The sequence below is a fragment of the Salmo trutta genome, chromosome 4 (genome assembly GCF_901001165.1).
Source record: "Salmo trutta chromosome 4, fSalTru1.1, whole genome shotgun sequence".
Taxonomy (NCBI): Eukaryota; Metazoa; Chordata; class Actinopteri; order Salmoniformes; family Salmonidae; genus Salmo; species Salmo trutta.
Window position 1 is genome coordinate 55,801,577 of NC_042960.1, and position 23,021 is coordinate 55,824,597.

Below are 23,021 nucleotides of genomic sequence, written 5' to 3' on the forward strand. Positions count from 1 at the left end.
TGAGAATACATTGTACATGCTGCTGTATGTTTTTTACCCCCAAAATTATATTAACCTATTATTGTGGAAAATTTGATCCAAAGATTAAGGCAGAAACTATTCAATTGAATAATAACTTTAATCAAGCAACTGCAGGGGGGAGATCTGATTTCACAGGGAAGAACTCAGGAGTAAATGGTTCCACGTCCCTTATATAGTGGGAGGTGATAACACAGATTATTTACACAAGTTATTTTATACAAGCAACAGTTCCAGAACACAATGGCTTTGTGTTAGGGTGCAGACATAACAGGAGTCTATGAAAGGCATAACATCACAGTCCAACACAGAACATATCCCTTGACAAGTTACAACAGCTCTCCCCACATTCTGTTCCCTGTCCCTTCATAATACAAACCCACCTGACCAGAGCCCTACCGTTCCTCACTCTCCCAGTCATCACACTGTCCACCAGCTGGAGAGTGGCCCCTATCGTCAGCTTGACACAGTGGTAGACGTTCTACAGTCATCACACTGTCCACCAGCTGGAGAGTGGCCCCTATCGTCAGCTTGACACAGTGGTAGACATTCTACAGTCATCACACTGTCCACCAGCTGGAGAGTGGCCCCTATCGTCAGCTTGACACAGTGGTAGACATTCTACAGTCATCACACTGTCCACCAGCTGGAGAGTGGCCCCTATCGTCAGCTTGACACAGTGGTAGACATTCTACAGTCATCACACTGTCCACCAGCTGGAGAGTGGCCCCTATCGTCAGCTTGACACAGTGGTAGACGTTCTACAGTCATCACACTGTCCACCAGCTGGAGAGTGGCCCCTATCGTCAGCTTGACACAGTGGTAGACATTCTACAGTCATCACACTGTCCACCAGCTGGAGAGTGGCCCCTATCGTCAGCTTGACACAGTGGTAGACATTCTACAGTCATCACACTGTCCACCAGCTGGAGAGTGGCCCCTATCGTCAGCTTGACACAGTGGTAGACGTTCTACAGTCATCACACTGTCCACCAGCTGGAGAGTGGCCCCTATCGTCAGCTTGACACAGTGGTAGACGTTCTACAGTCATCACACTGTCCACCAGCTGGAGAGTGGCCCCTATTGTCAGCTTGATACAGTGGTAGACGTTCTACAGTTGACCAAGATAACTGAGCATGGGTTTCACACTTCAGCTAGCCTCTGCTTGTCAGTTTCAGTCTTGTTTGTTGTTTTTACACTGACTGCACTACACATTAATCAATTGGGACAATAAAGAAAATTATTGATAGTCCATTTCATCTCACCGGTTTATCCATACTGCACAGAACAACAATGTATAATAAGGATGGAGACTCACATAGGAGTTTGTAGCAGGTCATCTGCTCATAAATCAACGCAGTTCCAGACATCTTTCAACAAAGTAGTCAGGATTTCAATAACAGAAGGACGGGAACACAACTTTAAAGCAAAGTTGAGCGAATGTAAATAGCTATACCTGTACAACATGCTGCAGAGCAATACAACTTTATATTGGATTTAGAGAAACACATTTATCGTGTATTTATTGTTATTGTTTGTGTCATCTGACCACAGGACAGTTTTGATTGGTTTTCATATCAAGGAACATGGACATTTACACATTTTGAATTTTGTTAAGTATGAAATTGAATAATAAATTGTGCGCCGTGCAGATGTTGAGCTAATAAAAATAAAAAGTAAAACAGTCAAAACTTCTCTCCCTTGTGGTATGAGTTGGTATATTATCTTACTTAGCCCATGTAAAAAATAAAAAATATGATCACTCACAAGGTTACACCAGTCCTGCTAAAAAATAATGCGCTAGTGTGATTTTCTTCCATATCCCCTAACACGGATTCAAATATATAAACAAATCTGAAGTGCGCCGTTACCGAGATTTGTTTTCAGAGCATGACATAACAGAAAATAGAGTAAAACTGCATGAGATCCTTCTCAGTATACCAGGGTAACTGGCTGGTGACTGGATCCAGTCAAACAGATTGGAGCCATGGCACTGATGGCAGGCAATCCCTACAATAACTACAGCCAGCTGGCAAGAGCCGCCCTGCCAGACGGTAAGCTCCACAGCACCTGCCATGACCAGCAGCAACCGGGGCATTGTCTCAGTGCCGACTGGAACCCAAAACAGAAAACTGATCTGTCATTGCCAAGATGCATCTTTACTGCCACCAACCACAAATAAGTGCCCCCAAAGCACAACACTACTATAAATGTCAATGCCTATTGAATAAAAGTGTTTTAGTCAAGCAACATTAGTTTTATGACAGTAGATGCTCCCATTGTTTGACGATGGAACTGTAATTCATAGGGTTGATCTTCTTGGGCTGAATAGTTACTATAGGCAACATGATTCTCTGAAAGTGGCACAGGCTGACACAGAATGCTGTATCTCAAATGTCTGATGAAACAAACCTTCTCCAACAGTCTTTTCACTCAACATTTTAATTCTCGCTCTGTAAAAGAGCTCATTTCTAAAAATAAACTAAACATTTTAGTTAAAAAAAGCAAACGATAATTCTGTACAATCAGGGACAGTTCATTGTAGTACTGTGGGAAGTAGCAGGGGCCTCAAGTTTTTTTATTTGTCTTTGGGGAAGTGAGTGACAGAGTCGAGGTGGTAGCCCTTAAGAGGAAATCTTCCTACCAGAGTCCCAGAGAATAGATATTGCAATAGATTGCCTGAATTGATACGATAATACATAGAACACTACGATTAGAACAGTAATGTTTGGTATTACTACTAGTTTGTTATAGCCATCACCCATATTAGCACATTTCATTTCTCTAGTATAGGCTACTATTACAGTAATGGATGGTATCAGCAAAATGCTGCATGCAAAAGTGGCCGTATCATCATTTTAGGTTTATCGTCCCAGCCCTACCTCAGAACACCCCCATGGGTTACTCAGAAACTCCTAGACGTCACCTGTAAGTGCTTAAGGCAGTACTACACTCATTTCAAGATCATATCTCTGAACTCCGCCAGTGCAGGAATGCTTTAAAACCTCCTGATTAAAAGAAATGAAATAACAACATAGAGATGTTGCTCTTGGTTGTGTGGGTGGCTCTGATGATTTCCATCATCACTATGACACCTTTAGAGGAATGAGTTTTGGCTTGGCAAAGTACCAAACACACTCCCACAGTCTACAGATACTCACACATACAGTATGGACTGCTCTGCAGCCTATAAAAACAGCCCAGTAGTCTAGGCCTATATGCAGTTCAAGGGCCTATTGAGGAGAAAGTAACGATACAGAACGTTCAGATAGAAATGTATCGTGTAGACCAGATATGATCGTCATATCGAATAGAGGAATCGTGTCAGCTCTATTCATTCAATTTCTATCTGCAACGTTCGACATCGCTGAATACAGCTCAGTTAAATTTTGTTCCGTGTTGTGTTAGTTGAGCCAGGTGGTGTTGAGCTGGGTCTGGTTCTTGATACTGGTGTCCATCTTGAGCACCTCTCTGATGGCCATGGTGGCGTAGGTGGAGGGAGGCAGAGAGAACTCCATCCTCAAAGCCCTGTACTTCCCCTCTGGAGGTGGGAGGAAGAGAAGAGAGGGATGATTAAAATAAAAGAGTGAGAGGCAGAAACTTCACCAGAAAGAGGGCTATCAAGAATTCTTTGTTTTTCCTCTACCACTTAAAATGGGGGTACACATACAAGCCAAGTCGAGGAGGAACACAGAGTGATCAATGTACAGCAACATGAAGCTAGAACAGACCTTTGTTGAAGACCGGAGGAGGTTGGTCCTCTAGCTTCTCCACATCAGTGTGAACCAGAGAGATACGAGGGTCATCATAGTTAATCACCTCCCTACACAAGGAGACGACACAAGAAATACAACTCAACATTGTAGCTGAAGAAATTGAGGACATATCAAATAATTTATTTAAAGTGCATTTAACAAAAGCCTCAATAATTATTAGGTGGGTGCTTATACACTGCTCAAAAAAATAAAGGGAACAATTAAACACAATGTAACTCCAAGTCAATCACACTTCTGTGAAATCAAACTTTCCACTTAGGAAGCAACACTGATTGACAATAAATTTCACATGCTGTTGTGCAAATGGAATAGACAACAGGTGGAAATTATAGGCAATTAGCAAGACACCCCCAATAAAGGAGTGGTTCTGCAGGTGGGGACCACAGACCACTTCTCAGTTCCTATGCTTCCTGGCTGATGTTTTGGTCACTTTTGAATGCTGGCGGTGCTTTCACTCTAGTGGTAGCATGAGACGGAGTCTACAACCCACACAAGTGGCTCAGGTAGTGCAGCTCATCCAGGACGGAACATCAATGTGAGCTGTGGCAAGAAGGTTTGCTGTGTCTGTCAGCGTAGTGTCCAGAGCATGGAGGCGCTACCAGGAGACAGGCCAGTGGAGGAGGCCGCAGGAGGGCAACAACCCAGCAGCAGGACCGCTACCTCCGCCTTTGTGCAAGGAGGAGCACTGCCAGAGCCCTGCAAAATGACCTCCAGCAGGCCACAAATGTGCATGTGTCTGCTCAAACGGTCAGAAACAGACTCCATGAGGGTGGTATGAGGGCCCGACGTCCACAGGTGGGGGTTGTGCTTACAGCCCAACACCGTGCAGGACGTTTGGCATTTGCCAGAGAACACCAAGATTGGTAAATTCGCCACTGGCGCCCTGTGCTCTTCACAGATGAAAGCAGGTTCACACTGAGCACGTGACAGATGTGACAGAGTCTGGAGACGCCGTGGAGAACGTTCTGCTACCTGCAACATCCTCCAGCATGACCGGTTTGGCGGTGGGTCAGTCATGGTGTGGGGTGGCATTTCTTTGGGGGGGGGCCGCACAGCCCTCCATGTGCTTGCCAGAAGTAGCCTGACTGCCATCAGGTACCGAGATGAGATCCTCAGACCCCTTGTGAGACCATATGCTGGTGCGGTTGGCCCTGGGTTCCTCCTAATGCAAGACAATGCTAGTCCTCATGTGGCTGGAGTGTGTCAGCAGTTCCTGCAAGAGGAAGGCATTGATGCTATGGACTGGCCTGCCCGTTCCCCAGCCCTGAATCCAATTGAGCACATCTGGGACATCATGTCTCGCTCCATCCACCAACGCCACGTTGCACCACAGACTGTCCAGGAGTTGGCGGATGCTTTAGTCCAGGTCTGGGAGGAGATCCCTCAGGAGACCATCCGCCACCTCATCAGGAGCATGCCCAGGCATTGTAGGGAGGTCATACAGGCACGTGGAGGCCACACACACTACTGAGCCTCATTTTGACTTGTTTTAAGGACATTACATCAAAGTTGGATCAGCCTGTAGTGTGGTTTTCCACTTTCATTTTGAGTGTGACTCCAAATCCAGACCTCCATGGGTTGATAAATTGGATTTCCATTGATTATTTTTGTGTGATTGTTGTCGTCAGCACATTCAACTATGTAAAGAAAAAAGTATTTAATAAGATTATTTCTTTCATTCAGATCTAGGATGTGTTGTTTAAGTGTTCCCTTTATTTTTTTGAGCAGTATATTTGTCCAGTATCACACATGTACAAGTGTGTATTATATACATGTGAATTGGACATGTGTTTTTTGCATATCCCAACTCCGAGACACCCGCGGCGAACGGGGTCACGGCCAGGGTCAGCCATTATCAGTGGCAACCCAGGAGCAATTAGAGTTAAGTTCCTTGCTCAAGGGCACATTGAAAAATCTGTTGGCTCGGGGATTCAAACTAGCAACCTTTCAGTTACTGGCCCAACGATCTAACCACCAAGCTACCTGTCACCCTAATAAATAAATAAAATACATAGTACCAGTCAAAAGTTGACACCTACTCATTCCAGGGTTTTTCTATATTTTGACTGTTTTCTACATTGTAGAATAAAAGTGAAGACATCAAAACTATGAAATAACACATACGGAATCAACATATATATCAACATAACAAATCAACATATATTTTACATTTGAGAATCTTCCCTCTCAACCAGCTTCATGAGGTAGTCACCTGGAATGCATTTCAATTAACAGGTGTGCCTTGTTCATTTGTGGAATCAGTTGAGCCAATCAGTTGTGTTGTGACAAGGTAGGGTTGGTATACAGAAGAAAGCCCTATTTGGTCAAAGACCAAGTCCATATTATGGCAAGAACAGCTCAAATAAGCAAAGAGAAACAACAGTCCATTATTTTAAGACATGGAGGTCAGTCAATCTGGAAAATGTCAAGAAAGTTTCTTCAAGTTCAAAAACCATCAAGTGCTATGATGAATCTGGCTCTGAATGAGGACTGCCACAGGAAAGGAAGACCGAGTTACCTCTGCTGCAGAGGATAAGGTCATTAGAGATTGCAGCCCAAATAAATGCTTCACAGAGTTCAGATGACCTGGCCTCCACGATGACCTGGCCTCCACAATCACCCATCCTCAATCCAATTGAGATGGTTTGGGATGAGTTAGACTGCAAAGTGAAGAAAAAGCAGCCAACAAGCACTCAACATGTGGGACCTCCTTCAAGACTGTTGGAAAAGCATTCCAGGTAAAGCAGGTTGAGAGAATGCCAAGTGTGTGCAAAGCTGTCATGAAGGCGAAGGGTGGCTACTTTGAAGAATCTCAAATATATTTTGATTCGTTTAACACTTTTTTGGCTACTACATGATTCCATGTATCGTTTCATAGTTTTGATGTCTTCACCATTATTCTACAACGTAGAAAATAATACAAATAAATAAAACCCTTGAATGATTAGGTGTGTACAAACTTTTGACTGGTACTGTATATCACACTCATGCACCAATTTTTTTTAAATAAAGCAATCCTCAGCTCCTTTTTATGTCTTTGGAATGTGTAACGACATTTTACATAATACTATTAGATAGCTCTTTACTAGTTAGCTATGACAGAAAATTGTTATATTACTTGATACCGAGGTGATAGTGAGTGTTACAGACCAGTTGACGTCACTGGGTTTGATGAGGATGCGTCGGTAGGCCCCGGCCAGAGAGTAGTCCCTCACCCTGTGTCTCATGTTGTCAATGTCCAGGTTATCTGCACTCAGCTTCTCCCTGTAGCCCTTCCCCACTGTTACACAACAGGAGGAAAAGACACAATCACATCTGAAACACACCTCACCCACATATCTAAATAGAATAGTCTACTCCAGAGATATAGTAGTCCAGGGATTGAAATTCTTCTTCTCCTCTGCTTCTAACCCCACAGACAACAGGCATCAGAACAGCAGTTGTGTGGGGACTGTGCCCTGACATGCTGGGAGGATGCTCTCTTACCGTGGTGAGTGGGGTAGATGACATCAAACCCTGGTAGGGGCATCACCACGTCCTGAATAGAGTGGGTCTCCGCCTCGGCTGCAGACAGCACGAATGCAGTGCCTGGAGATAGAGGGCGAATAGGATGTGTACATTAGTTGGTTTGAGCCCCTACATAGAATAAACACTAACTCAGTCCAGCCTAGCAGGTGGTCTCTGAAGCCCTTTGTTCGACATGGATTATCACACTTTTGAGCCATCTGTGAGACAGGCACTCTGGGCTGTGTGCTCGTCCTCTACAGAAGATTTAACAAAGGATTTAAAACTCATAGAGTTGTGTGCATTCATGTGGGTGTATTTGGGGACAAGACAAACAGATAGGACCCACCTCCTCTGAGCACGAGGTCTCCCTCCACAGCCTTCAGCCCGAAGGCCTCAATGCGTCTGCTGACCATGGTGTTCCACATAAAGCTCTGGTAGCTGTGGATGTACATCAGCCGGTTGTTACGAGGGATCTAGAAGATGAGGGCCAACACAGGGAGTTAGTTAACCCACCGTAAGTAAACCTGATGAAAACAGACTGAATTAATCAAACAAATCAACAGTGTGACCAAGTTTGTTTCTCACCTTTACATTTAATAACATACAATCTATTGGAAACACACAGGGATAAATAAATCATGTACATGATGTTTGGAAAGTCACCCATTACTTCCTGATTAGTCATAACAGTGCATTTGCCAGTTAGTTTGTAAAAGCTGTCTCAGCTCACCATGGCGAATGCAGTGATGATGTTCTTCTTGCCGTACATGGAGAGGCCTCGGAGAAGCTGTCCCTCCACACAGCGTTTCACAGGTAGCTTCTTAAGCGCTGCCTCTGGGTCCTGGGACTGGGCCCACTCCTCACGACACTTCACCATGTAACCTTTCTCCGCTGCAGAGAGAAAGGTCACGGCAAATTAAGTCGAACACATGATCATGCAATGATGCTGTGGCCATCTGGTAGCTGACATTACATGAAAAGCATTCAAAACCGAGTCAAAGGAAGGAGAGTGGCTGTTTACCTCCAGGGCGAGGCTTCAGGATCAGATCTATCACTTCATTCCAGTTGTCTTGCAGGATGGCCCTGGTCCAGACACAACAACAGTCAAATCACCTATCCCCTGCCTACCCCATACCCGTGGGCCAGTTACACGATGCACAGAGTAGTCATGTTCTTGCCTGCTGACCCTATACATGTCACAGGAGGCTGCTGAAGGGAGGACAGCTCATAATAATGGCTGGAATGGAGTGAATGGAATGTTATTGTGTTCGACACCATTCAACATATTTCATACCAGCCATTACTATGAGCCCGTCCTCCCCAATTAAGGTGCCACCAGCCACTGGTGATGTATGTACGCGTGTGTCTGTCCTTACTTGCCAACCTGGTGTGTGGGCACGGCGGTGGTGCCAAAGCGCTGCATGCCGTAGTAGTTGATAAAGCCTGTCTCTCTGAGGGAGGTCATGGCCTGCTGGACCTGGTCATCTGTCCCGGTGATGTTCCTGTGGGAGACAACCAGCCAGTAACAAATAGCAACACAGAGTAGATAAAAAAGTATTGCTATTTGAATGATGGGGATTGGAGAGTAGTTTGAGTTACAAAGAATGTCATAGCAAAGACAGACATCACACGCAGCTAGTATCCACTGACCTGATGACCACAGTGAAATGATTTCCCTGTAGTTCCCCCAGTTTCAGAGGGTGTTTCTTGTAGCAGAAGTTTCCCAGCTTGAAGTTATTGAGGCACTTGTTGAGGTGAGACAGTCTTTCTGCTGTGACCCTGAAGTCACAGGCAACATAAAGGCCCAGTGCAGTCAAATACAGGATTTTCCCATGTTCTATATACAATTCTACACAAGGAGGCTAGAATAATACTGTGACAATTATGATAATGCTTTCATAGTGTAAGAGGTGTTTGAAAAGAATGCCTGAAATTTCTGCTTGTTTTGCATGGGTGGAGTTTTGGCATGCCTGGCAACAATCACCAGGCAGTATAAGTTCATAGACCAATAAGATCGATTTCAGGTTAAATATCCCTCCAATTAGGCCCCTCACTGAGACCACTCCCAGACAGTCCTAGTAAAATTCTTGCTTGAGAAATTGCTCTTTGCTAAGAAGCATTTCTATCTATCTATCTATCTATATATATATATATATATCTAAACAACTTTTTCATTGAAAACAATCACAGTAAAGGCTCTCCACAGTGATTTCATAGTCTATGCAAATACAGCTACAGAGCTCCGTTTGTGCCGGGTTCCAAAGATCCTGCATCACAAAAGTATGTAGAACTACGTAGAGCTACGTAAACAAACCTCCGTTGGATCTGTTGCAGTTCCATTGCATAGACTATGTAGAGCCCTTAATGTACGTCATTGTCACCCAGAAACAGCTGAGTTGGACTTTTAATTAATAAGAACATAATTACATGTTTGTTAGTTTGATGAGTGGCAGGCCACCACTCACTTGAGAACTGCAATCTCCTGCACAGTGATGGCTCTCTTGTCCTTGGTCCCCATGTAGGAGAACACATTAGGCCTCATCCTAGAGAAAAGCAGCCACACAAAGTCAGGAGTTGTACAGTTTAGTAGACATTTTTCTTACACATCCTGTGAGAAATGCTATGAAAAAACACAACTGTTCTACCTGAGGAACTTGGACAGCACGTTGATGGCCTCCATGGTGTCCTTGTTCTCTTTGTAAAGGACAAAGTGGCAGAAGGCCCCACGGCTCTTAGGCCAGGAGTGTTTCCTGGGGGCTGTCCAGGGACACAGAAGGAGTAAGTGGTGGAGACACAGGCAGAGAATCAGATATCTAACACCTTCTGTCACCAGAGAATACATCCTCATCACTGTTCAGGCCTTTGATAAGTTATTGAAAATACTATCTGGCTCCTTTATCTTTTTGGGTGGAAGCAGCATTGTTACGGGCCCCAACACATACAGCATTAACCACTTCTCTAACAAATTATGCCAGGAGCCTCCTGCATGTCCCAAGATGTCAGAATAATTTAAATGCTGCACTTGAACACTCATTCCCCATTGCTCTAAAGTATAAACTAACGAACTGAGGTTCTGTTCCCTTAGCCTGAACAATAAGATAACAGTTCATCACACCCTGAAAATAGTCATGACTATTTATTTACCATACAGACAATCGTGCAAGACTGATGATGCCATGACAGATAAGGAGCTGATATTTAATCAGATGTGAGGCTACCAACATTTACGGACTGGAGTCTCCTGAAACCTTTAAATTGCCTGTACCTCTCGCTTTTTCTGAGCAGTGTGGACAAGGAATTCTTACCTGCAGCGATTTTGACCTCTGTCCACAGAGAGAAGAGCAAAAGGAATAGAATATAAATGATAAAAGACTGTTACTAAAAGAAGTTGATGGACCGTTAGGCAGACAGACCAACAGGGGTGGCAAATCAGCATGCAGGTTTGGAGTGCTGCTGTATCAAACCGTTTCTGTGCAGCAAGTCGTGTGCCATGGGCATGACAAAGCAATTATTTGATGACAACCGTGCTGTGCTCTTTTTGCATAAGCTACTGAATTCACAGGAAATTATTGATGTGAATAATGTCAATGTCTTAACTGATCTCAAAATAGGCCAGTCGAGGAGATTCTACTGATTTGTTGGGCCTAAAAGTTCACAGAAACTTGGATAAAGTCAAGATCCATGTGCTCTCTCACAGGCCACAGGCCTGGTCAGGATCTTCATATCATCATGCAGGTTTGTTGTGTTGACCTTGAACATGCACCTGTTCATTCATGCAGCCTGCATTTTATCCCATAACTAGGCAGTAGCTACTGGGCTCAGAGAGAACCACATGCAGTGAGAGCCAAGAGGCCAAGCTGAACAAGGGCATGCAGCACAACCCTTTCCAACCATTCAATAATAACTTGTCCCATTCTGAAATGTAAACTCTTTATTGAAGCAAGAGACAAACTTGAGAGTAGAGGTCAACCGACTATGATTTTTCAATGCCGATAATTATTGGAGGACCAAAAGAAGCCGATGCCGATTAATCGGACGATATATATATAGTCATTATTACACACACATATATACATACATACATACATACATACACACACATATATACATACACATATGTAATATTGACGATTACAACAATACTGAATGAACAATGAACACTTCAATTTTACCTTAATAGAATACATCAAAATCTATTTAGTCTCAAATAAATAAACATGTTCAATTTGGTTTGAATAATGCAAAAACAAAGTGTTGGAGAAGAAAGTAAAAGTGCAATATGTGCCATAAAAAAGCTAACGTTTAAGCTCAGAACATGAAAGCTGGTGGTTCCTTTTAACATGAGTCTTCAATATTCCCAGTTAAGAAGTTTTAGGTTGTAGTTATTATAGGACAATTTCTCACTATACCATTTGTATTTCATAAACTTTTGACTATTGGATGTTCTTATAGGCACTATAATATTGCCAGCCTAATCTCGGGAGTTGAAGTCATAAACAGAGCTGTGCTTCAAGCATTGCGAAGAGCTGCTGGAAAATGCAGGAAAGTGCTGTTTGAATGAATGCTTACAAGCCTGCTGATGCCTACAACTGCTCAGTCAGACTGCTCTATCAAATATCAAATCCTAGACTTAATTAAAATAACACACAAAAATATGAGCCTTAGGTCATTAATATGGTCAAATCCGGAAACTATAAGTTTCAAAACAAAACGTTTAATCTTTCAGTGAAATACGGAACCGTTCCGTATTTTATCTAACGGGTGGCATCCATAAGTCTAAATATTGCTGTTACATTGCACAACCTTCAATGTTATGTCATAATTACGTACAATTCTGGCAAATTAGTTTGCAACGAGCCAGGCGGCCCAAACTGTTGCATATACCCTGACTCTGCGAGCAACGAACGCAAGAGAAGTGACACAATTTCCCTCGTTTAATATTGCCTGCTAACATGAATCTCTTTTAACTAAATATGCAGGTTTAAAAATATATACTTCTGTGTATTGATTTTAAGAAAGGCATTAATGTTTATGGTTAGGTACATTCGTGCAACGATTGTGCTTTTTTCACAAATGCGCTTTTGTAAAATCATCATTTGATAGGAAGAAAGTCTTCACATAGTTTGCAACGAGCAAGGCGACCCAAACTGATGCATATACCCTGACTCTGTTGCACAGAACGCAAGATAAGTGACACAATTTCCCTTGTTAAAATAAATTCATGTTATCAGGCAATATTATCTAAATATGCAGGTTTAAAAATATATACTTGTGTATTGATTTTAAGAAAGGCGTTGATGTTTATGGTTAGATACACATTGGTGGAACGACAGTGCCTTTTACACGAATGCACTTTTTAAATCACCCGTTTGGCAAAGTAGGCTGTGATTCAATGATAAATTAACAGGCACCGCATCGATTATACGCAACACAGGACAAGCTAGATAATCACTGGTTGATATTACTAGTTTATGTTAACATTGATTGTTTCTTATAAGATACGTTAAATGCTAGCTAGCACCTTACCTTGGCTCCTTGCTGCACTCGCATAACAGGTAGTCAGCCTGCCACGCAGTCTCTTCGTGGAGTGCAATGTAATCGGCCATGATCGGTGTCCAAAAATGCCGATTACCAATTGTTATGAAAACGTCCATTCCGATTAATCGGTCGACCTCTACTTGAGAGCGACTTGATTCTGTTCTATGACAGACGTTACAGAGATTTCACCCTGCGATAGAAAATAAACCAGAGAGATACAAACCCAGAAAAGGTCCATTACACCCATCTCCCATTCTCTCCTCTCTACCTGCGAGTGCTTTCTGCCCAGCTGCGTGGTAGGCCACGATGAACTTCTTTCCCTCCCGCTCCTCTGTCTTGGTCTCCAGTCCAGGGTACAGGGTCTTGACGGCTTTGTGGACCAGGGTCCGTTTCTCTTTGGTGTCATCCGCCACCTGTGTTCAACCAGAAACAACTGGTCACCTTTCAAGACAGATTAACTATTCAACGTTATATAAACCCACTGGTCAAGGTGGATAACAAACTACTACTAAATTCTCAGACTTAATTCATGGGTTTGGAGAAAGTCAGTGTATTCACCTCTATGGACACATTGCCCTCTTTGTTCTTGAAGAGCTGCAGCTGCTCAAGTTCGTGTTTCTGCTCCTCTGTGAAAACCTCAGACCCTGGCTGCTCTGCCACACTGGCTTCCTAGACCAAGACAAACCCAACATCACAGTTTAAAGATGGAATCCACAGTTGGGGGAGCAGGACTAACTGGTGTCTCCAGGTGGCCACACACAGCTCTCCAAAGTGTGCACAGTTGTCCCTAAGCAATTTCAATGCACTTTTATGACTCAAAGAAGAGGCTTCAAATATAAGGTACTTTTTGGAGCTCTCTTAGCTGTGCTGCTGAGGAACTAGAGCAAGCACACTTGTAGTTTTGTTTGCAACACAACCACTATTATTGTTTACGCAATCCAAAAAATCCATTATAAATTGCAGGTGGCCATGAATTCAAAGATTGTTCTCTTGCCAACATGACTAGCTAAGTTATAAAATATGATCTCACACAAGGCAATTTGGTGCAGCTAGGAAGAAGTCATGAGTGCATTCAGGTGCGTGTGCTTTCTTCACAATATAACATATGGTCATTGTGTTCAGAACTACCCAGGGTATGACGACATTTCATCTTGTAAGTTGACATCAAACATAGAAATCATAAACATTGACACTGTATATGACATGAATTTTGAAGTGAGATGTGAAGAGCACACTGGGACTCACGGGTGTTTGGCTTGTCAAGGCCGTATTAACTATAATCCTTAACATCTCATCTTTCAAAATACATTGAGTCCTCTTAATTTACAGCATTTCTCTTACTTAGACAACAAACCATTTTATAAAGTTACCCAATTACCAGGAGGGATGAGGTCAACTTCTTGTTGTTCGCGGTGCTCAAATTCAGAACAGCTGTCAGTCAAAACCCATACAGCACTGAAGTACATAGGAATAGCTGTGACGTGACGTACAGCATGTTACTGTACAGCCACTACGTTCCAATTTAGGTGCTTATTAGTGCTCAAATCTGCCATTTCCAACACGTATACGGGTATGAGTGTAAAGGGCTACAGAGTCAAGCTTTAACTTCAGCAATGATTATATTTCACTCTAAACTGCAAGACGAAAGATAGTTCTACTGATACATTGTTAGCTCACCTCAGCCTCCTCAGGAACCGAGAGATCATCCAACCACACTGTCTTGCCTTCTTTGTTGACCTCATGTACCACAAAATCAGAGTACCTAAATAAAGAGTATTAGATTATCTCTCTCATAGTGAAACGCACACAGCAACACATATACATCACGCCATGGTTCAGATCACATTACAGCATGACTGGAATCAGTACAAACCTCTCCTTGAGAATCCCAGAGAAGCCCTTGTGTTCACTGACAAATTTCAGAATCCCCACATCCAGCTCTGTGAGCCCATGCTTCATCATCTCTGCAAAAGCCTCTCCAGAACCTAACCCGACCCCTTCTCCATCCTCCTCTTCCAATGGCTCTGTCTCTTCTGCCTCATCCTGGGCTGGCTTGTGAGAATGTCCTCCTCCGTTGTTCTCATCCTTTTGGACTCTGGGTCTCTTGGTGCTGTGGGCCACCTTACCCTCCAAGGCAGGGCAGGCCCTTTTCTCCCCCCCAGGGGCAGGGACCAGCATGGGCTCTGCATCCGCCATAGGACACAAGCTGAAGGTCAAGAGAAGATAACACATGTGAATGAATAGGTCAACATCCCCATACATATTGGGAGCGTTGTGGCAAACAGTGACTTAAAATATATTTAACCTTTATTTTTTAACTAGGCAAGTCACCTAACAACAAATTCCTATTTACAATGACAGCCTACCAAAAGGCCTCCTGCAGACTTACTGCGTTAGGAAGACTTAAAGATAAAGTTGTGTATCTGGCAAATGCCTGGTACTGGGACGGTTGAAGTCAGTAATGGGGTGTATGGTACCTCAAAGCAACCCAAAGATAATGTTTTATGGACATAAGGATGTAAACAAGACACTTTTAGTATACAACATATGCCACAGCCTCCAAACTGTGGCTGACGGAGAAAAAAAGAGAATTGAGACTTATATAGTGCAACCTTTGAAATAGTATTTATTAGGACTGTCAAACGATAAATAAAACCTAATCGCGTTAATTGCATGTATGTGTGGCGCTGCATGAGGCAAATGGTGGTCACACAAGCTACTGACTGGTTTTCTGATCCACGCTCCTACCTTTTTTCCCCCAGGTAACGTTATCAATAACCCACAAATGCATATCTGTATTCGCAGTCATGTGGAATCCATAGATTAGGGCCTAATTGACTGATTTCCTTACATAAACTGTAACTCAGTAAAATATTTGAAATTGTTGCATGTTGCGTTTACTTTTGTTCAGTGTAACTTGTTAGTATCAATGTAAACATAACATGATAATTATTCTGGTTGGCTATAATCAGACAGTAAGTACTCTGTGCTAGATAGCGGGATTTATTTTTCCTTGCTGAAACAGTGTAACAACAACTTTTCACCCTGTGGCAAGGATGTAAAGACATTGTTGGTACAGTTCCATTCAACTGTCGAATTGCAACTAAATGGCAGATGGTTAGGAGACGTTTAATTTCACATCTTTCTGATGGCATCGTCAACTGACTAGGTAGCTTGGTTGCTAGCTAGCTAACGATAGATATTAGCACATAACAATATGCTAAGTCGTAACATGACTAGCTAAAGGCGCCAACACATGCTTAGCCAGGGAAAAGCTATGCATCGTTACATGAATGCCAAATAAAATACTGACATAAACTGTTATTTAACTTTGAATTTTGATTTACCTGCTTGTTCAGTAGAGTACCACAGCAAAGTACCCCAGTTTACCTACACACGTGTGTGTGTGTGTGTGTGTTCGAATTCGGAAATAGTCATGTCTTGAAACCCGCCCATATCAAACACTCATTGGCTGAAGGACATGTCTATAAAAAAAGAGAGAAATAGGCCAATTTGTAGAATAATTGTTGTTCTGGGTCAGAGAAAGTTATATATGTGATCCAGGGTGAGTTAATAACGGATTATGTTTGCCATAATATGACCCACCAGCTATGGATTGATGGGTTGACGCAACAGATAACTAAATTGCAGATACTTTTTGAAACCCATTGACCTAACCAGCTAAGCCTATTCTGGGCCCATTTGAGATGGCCTAGTCATTCCCCAGAATCCTAAACAGCTCTCAACATTGGATGAAATCCTAAAAGAAGGAAACTTTGCCAGATCCAGCATGTCAATAACATGTCTTGCAAAAAAATATAAAATAGGGTGGATAATTCAGCAGGAGGCTCTGTGTTATTCAGGGTTCCCCTTGCTCATGATACGCCCCAGTTAGCCTACACTCTTAGAAAAAAGGGTTCCAAAAGGGTTCTTCGGCTGTACCCTTTTTGGTTCCAGTTAGAATCCTTTTGTTCCATGTAGAACACTATGTGGAAAGGGTTTTACATGGAACCCAAAAAGGGTTCTTCAAAGGGTTTTCCTATGGGGACAGCGGAATAACTATTTTAGGTTCTAGATAAGAGGCCTACTGAGCTAATAGTGCTTTGACGTGGGGATAAATAGGGAAGCAGGCAGGGGAAATATTTTAATGTTCAAGACATCAGAGACATTAATAAAATGGGGATAATCTAATGTTGACCGGAGGGACTCAGTCTTTCTGGTTTTGGTTCTTTCAATTTAAGCGGTCCTTTTCGCGCTAACCTCAATTGTGACAGTTGTGCGCGGCCACGTAGCATATAGCTCAAGTGCCTGAGCGCGCCTCCTCCTCCAAACGACAGAGGGAGTGCGCGTTCTCCAGAGAGGAGGCTGGAGACGAGAGAGCGTGAGATCTCGGCTTCTGCCGTTGAGCTGCCGCTGCTGCTGAAGGGAAGGAGGAAAACATCATGAGCTCCAGGAAAGGTATGGAAATATTTTATATTTTTCAAATATTCCGACTACGGGACAGCTTTTGATAAGAGGTGGTGAAATTACGCGCGTGCGGGGGTTTCCAACCTTTTTGGTTAAGGATGCTTGGACCGGCCAGCTATAGCTCGAGACTGATGTGTTGTTCTTTCTCTCTGTCCCTTCTCGGTGCTCGGACGTCGGTCCTACCTCTACATGAATCGAATCTCTTCTAGTGATGGCTATCCAGGCCCGAAAGAGAAGGCCCAAAGGGAAAAAAGACAAAGCAGCCCACGGAAGGAGGTAAGGAGGGCGGTGTTCGGAATGGAGTGGAAGTGGTATTTGGAGGTGCTGTGCTCGTTTGTTATGTCTCTTGTGTCAGGTCGTGACAGCGGTTATTAGGCTTTCCATAGAACGTCAGCCAGCTAAGCTGTCATTGTTGGCGGTGCGAAGGCAACATACGGGGGAGAGTCTGTTTTGGGCACGTATGGCAAAACGCACACATAGGCAGGCATATTGCGAGGGCGGTGGTGCAGGTGCTGGTACGGAAACGGGAACTCTGGTCCAGCTCGTCTGGGCGCTCCAACTGTGTGGTGTCTGAAGTTGCCATTGGCAACGTTCCTCGGGCCCCCTTGTGTATGGATAGGTCGATGGATATCTTGTGCCTGGAATGGCTTTTTATCCAAGGAGGATATGAATTGCATGCTGGAGTTGTATATCGTTGGCCTAATAAATCGGCAATGACTGACTCTTTCTGTGAAAACACGTTGGGTTGTTGGGATTACCCAAACATGGGTTAATTTAACCATCAGTTGGATATTTTTTTACTTTCATGCTGGTTGACATAGCAGCTAGGTCTTTTTGAATGTAATCCTTAGGTTATTTTTCAGGAGGCGTGGCTTATCAGGGGTGTGGCTTTCAGAAAGCTCTTATTGACAACCTGTGAGAGTAAATGTAATTCTTGTTCATCATGTTACATTTACATACTGCAAATCAACATTTTCTTTAAAATGTTTAGCATTGTACACATTCTTCTAGAATATAAAGATTATTTATTACCAGAGGTGTTGACTAGAGTCTGACTTGGACTCAAGTCTGACTCGAGTCACACATTTGATGACTTGAGACTCTTCAAGATAGAAAATAAAATCACTTGACTTTGACTCGGAGCTTCAATACTCGGGACTCGACTTTGACTTGAGTCTGATGACTTGAAACAATCGGGCGAAAGCGGAGAAGGGAGGCGTGACCTTCTCAAATCGAACAGTAATCTGCACAACTCTGTCATTTTGTCGACAAAGCAGCATGGTGCATCTTTTCCATAAAATACATGTTTTAATTTTCTAACTTGTTTTCATTGAGAAGGCAGATAAGGCGTTTTTATCAAAAGCAATCCCTTTTGCATGGGAAAACACAGAATCCTAGTAATTACTACACGTGATTAATTACGTCACTTTTGTTTAGAACCGACTTCGCTGTGGGCTTTGAACTGGGCGCCTGGCTCACGCCTGGGATCCAGCCCGGTTCCCAATTGAACGCAATAAACTTTCAGCTGATGCAAAACACGCCTACACAGATTAATCAAACCCCTTCAAGGAGAAGGTTTTGTGGGGTTGCGAGTGTGAAACAATGGGAAAAATATAAACAATTCATACATTTTTTAATAGGCTATGTAGAGAATAGCCTACCATTTGTATTTTATATTTATACCTTTGCTTATTCGATCTAGTCACTAACATAAGCCCACGGCACTGCACCAAATTCTTGTTTAAAAAAACATCTAATCTGTGCTTTTGAACCAAACAGTTGCGGGTCTTGACTGTTTACCAGTCATCAGCAATGGTGCTCAAAGGTGGGCGCACATATCCAGATTAGTGACCAGAAAACGCTTGTTTAATTTTCTACAATTTCGCATGTCAAAAATAGAGTAGCCTACCTAAATTGATATTATCCATATAAAGTACAGTTTAGCAATCTGCTACAGACGCATCTTTGCTACAACAATCAGCCTGGAATCATAGACTAGACTTAACATAGTAAACGTACATCCGGGACACTCAAATTAGTATGATGTGTTACGTTTGGTATGGTTAAATAAGACAGATGGTTACTTAAGGCAAAAACGAAAGTAGGGTGGTTGGTCGGGGTGGGTGAGCATATCACACGAACATCTAGCAAGCCAAAGGTTGTGATTTAGAATCTCAAAATGGACAACATTAGCACGTCTAGCAACCCAAAGATTTTGAGTTCGACTCTCATTACGGACAACTTTAGCATTTTAGCTAATTAGCAACTTTTCAACTACTTAGCATGTTAGCTAACCCTTCCCTCAACCCTAACCTTATCCTTTTAGCTAACCCTAGCTAACCATAACCACCCTTTAACCTAACTCCTTAACTTAACCATAACTCTAAACCTAAGACCTAGCCTAGCTAACCTAGCCACCTAGCTAGAATTCGTAACATATCATATATTTAGCAAATTCGTGACATATTGTACATTTTGCAAATTCGTAACATATTGTACGTGTTGCAATTTGTAACATAAATACGAATTGTAATTCATAACATGTCATACTAAATGGTGTGTTTTGGTTTTACATACAGATTAATACGAAATGCTCTGAGACCAGGTTGCAACATTGATCATTGATCATTTACATATTTCAGCTAGGCCTAGTTTGGGTGGGTTACATTTATATACCTTAGTGGTGGGTACTGGTTATATGTCTAAAGATAGCTGTAACATCACACTACCTTCAATACTTACGGGATGAAGATGTAACTTTCAGGTAAATGAATTATGATATTTGTGAGGAAGAAAAAGGTGACGGACAGATCATGCTTTCCATCCGATCCTGCAGCCTTTGCTGCGTACCGGTAGGCCATATGATCCTGCTTGCTCTGGACTCCAGAGGAGTGACAATGTGACATGCTATCCCTAGTTGATATTGACTGCTAACATGAATGACTTTCAGCTCAAAATGCAGGTGTAAAACACAGTTTATTTCGGTATCTTGTGTTTTGAATATAAATGCATCACCGTTTATGGCTGTAATGACAGGCTCCATTTGCGCAGCGTTTATGCACACGTGTTCGCCCTTTGAGCACGTGCGTGTGCAGGGCTCGGAACCAGTCCTTTTTGGGGACTGAGCTAGAACAGATTGCTGATTTGATATACAGCTATAGGATCTGGTCATATCTCCATAACCCAGCACCAATAACCCACCATCAACAACCCAACCTTGCTCTTTTTAAATAAAACAGCCCAACTAAGTGACCCAATGCCTGCAACCCAGCAGTTGGGTGAACCAAACAACCCAGCATTTTTTTTGTGCAGTAGGTTACTTCAGCTGCAACTGAGACTGAAACCCTGAGCCTTGGTTGGGGGTTGTAAAAGAGATCTGACTGATGTGACAGGCATCCTCGGCCTCATTGCAGTAATGACAGCACAGAGACAGATAAGCATCCCAAATGAATAAACTAGCTACTTTCATCGGTTTAAAGGCACTATTTGTGAGTCACACTGGGGTCTGTGGCTGCTAGATGGCTGTTGGTGATGTAGCCTAACAGAGTGTGAGTGTTTGTGTAGATGAAGGACTTCTACTAGAGTGAGATAGATCTGGTGCAAATGTAGGTTTGGGTGTGTGAGTGCTGTCTATTGCATGGTGCGTGAGCCGGTTATGACGAAGTGCAGTAGTTGGTATGCGCACGGCGGCACATTGGCCCTGTAAAGTGCATACGAATTGGTCTGGAGAGAGAGGAGCAGACTTCATGGCACAATGCAGTTGGACCAAAGTCACCGGTGTAGTCACTGGCCACAATTCGGTGACTCCATACCAAGGTTCTGCCCACACAGGTGTGCTGTGGAGGGGGCTGGAATCGCTGTTGCTTCAGAAAACATTCACCAAATGAATCCACACGTCACTCACAAACATGTCAAATAGAAATGTATTGAAGCACAGTTTCTTTTCTTCTTCTTCTTGCCATTAATTGAATGATGTTAGAAATGTATCTTGTTATCATGCTGTTATAATTAGAGATGCACGATATATTGGTAAGCATATCGGAATCAGCCGATAATAGCTAAAAATGCCAGCATCGGCCCGATGTCTAGTTTAACACCGATGTGCAAAACCGATGTCATAGCTATGTAACGTAGGTAGATGAGGTAATGACGCCATTACAAATACTGCGTTACACGTGCAACACAACATTCCTAACCTAGCCCACAATGTCTGCTGTGTGGATCTATTTTGAAGTTTCAAAGGAAGATTACAAAAAGGCCATATGAAACATTTGTACTGCTATTATTTCCCGAGGAGGGGAGAGGGTGAAATCTTTCAATACCACAAACATAATTACTCATTTGAAAGTGCATCACCCCCAGACGTTCAGAGACTACTTAGAACAAAAGCAGAAAAATGCTAAGGGCACACTTCCAGCAACTAAACAACTTCATGTCGATCAGTCATTCGAAAGAGTAAGAACATTTCAGCGAGACAACTCAAAGGCAAAATCCATTAACGCCAAGATAATGGTTTCATTGCCCTTGACAATCAACCGTTCTCTGTCGTGGATGATGTTGGCTTTCGCCGACTGGACGAGCACCTCGAGCCCCAGTACACAGTACCAAGTAGGCGCTATGTTTCAGATGTTGCCCTACCGGAGTTACACAGTATTGTTGAAATGCACATCCATGAGCTGCTTGCTATGGGTGTTACTGCTATTAGCTTCACGACTGACATTTGGACCAGCGATGTCATCCCCATGAGCATGCTGAGTCTGACAGCACAGTGGGTCGATGAGGATTTCGTACTGAGGAAAACTGTATTGCATGCTCAAGAATGTGCTGGTTCTCATACCGCTGCTGCCATTTCAATGGCATTTGAGAACATGTTTGAAACATGAACACACTCACACACGAACAACTAACTCGAGAAATAAGCTCATCACCTGCGACTGCAGCAGACGTGATACCCTCGGTCATGGCATTGAAACACCTGCTCAACAAAACTGCTGACAGACTGTGGGGTTAAAACTTGCAAAAGTACTCTAGTAGAGGCTGTGAACAAGCGATTCGGTGGCATTCTCTCTGAGCCTCTTTACTGTGTCGCCACCTTGCTCGATGCTATGTACAAGGACCACTACTTCGATGCAGACAAGAAACAGGGTTTACGTGAAATGTTAGACACAGTTGGACAAGATGGAAACGCACACAGTGACAGTGCGCACCGACGAAGAGGACCCACGACAGAAGAGGCCACGGACAGACAGAGCTGAAACTTCACTGCTTGACATGTATGATGAAATCCAGGTTGAGAAGGAAACGACTGAACAAATGAACAACGAAACAGCACAGCAAGTATGTGAAAGAAATAGGTTTTGATGATGTTTTACTGGTAATGGGGACTTAAATGCCAACAAAAGTACTTTTTTGTGTGTGTGTGTGTGTGTGTGTGTGTGTGTGTGTGTGTGTGTGTGTGTGTGTGTGTGTGTGTGTGTGTGTGTGTGTGTGTGTGTGTGTGTGTGTGTGTGTGTGTGTGTGTGTGTGTGTGTGTGTTTCAACTATTTAAATGTACTAGAATGCTTAAAAGGCCGCTAAAATTTTAAATATCGGGTATCGGTATTCGTTTTTTGGGGGGCAAGGAAAATATCGGATATCGGTATCGGCCAAAAATGTCATATCGGTGCATCCCTAGTTTTTATGGATCTATTACAATGTATCTATCAATTTCAGTTG

At 43.0% G+C, this 23,021-nt stretch overlaps 2 protein-coding genes across 4 annotated transcripts in view; one reads left to right on the plus strand and one right to left on the minus strand.

The window, feature by feature from the left end:
• Nucleotides 1-99: 99 nt before the first annotated feature.
• LOC115192656 (pseudouridylate synthase 7 homolog) lies at nt 100-16,295 on the minus strand. Of its 2 annotated transcripts, XM_029751409.1 has the most exons (17): nt 16,187-16,295; nt 14,713-15,045; nt 14,517-14,601; nt 13,398-13,508; nt 13,108-13,252; nt 10,607-10,624; nt 9,947-10,058; nt 9,767-9,844; nt 8,952-9,080; nt 8,678-8,803; nt 8,323-8,384; nt 8,032-8,192; nt 7,648-7,774; nt 7,281-7,382; nt 6,945-7,074; nt 3,750-3,841; nt 100-3,559 (listed from the first exon to the last, which is right to left on the minus strand). In XM_029751409.1, the coding sequence occupies exons 2-17, from the start codon at nt 15,033-15,035 to the stop codon at nt 3,423-3,425; spliced, it is 1,938 nt and encodes a 645-aa protein (XP_029607269.1). In that variant the 5' UTR covers nt 15,036-15,045; nt 16,187-16,295; the 3' UTR covers nt 100-3,422. The 2 variants fall into 2 exon arrangements, with proteins under 2 accessions (XP_029607269.1, XP_029607270.1); XM_029751410.1 differs by lacking the exon at nt 10,607-10,624 and having other exon boundaries at nt 3,423-3,559.
• Nucleotides 16,296-17,181: 886 nt separating this feature from the next.
• Nucleotides 17,182-23,021, plus strand: part of LOC115192657 (SRSF protein kinase 2) — a 129,505-nt gene continuing 123,665 nt past the window's right edge. The window contains exons 1-2 of one of the 2 annotated variants that reach the window (XM_029751412.1): nt 17,182-17,297; nt 17,516-17,582. In XM_029751412.1, coding sequence (XP_029607272.1) covers nt 17,282-17,297; nt 17,516-17,582 — 83 coding nt within the window. In that variant the 5' untranslated portion in view covers nt 17,182-17,281. Of the gene's footprint in view, nt 17,298-17,515; nt 17,583-23,021 lie in introns of those variants that run through there. The other variant, XM_029751411.1, reaches the window with a different exon arrangement.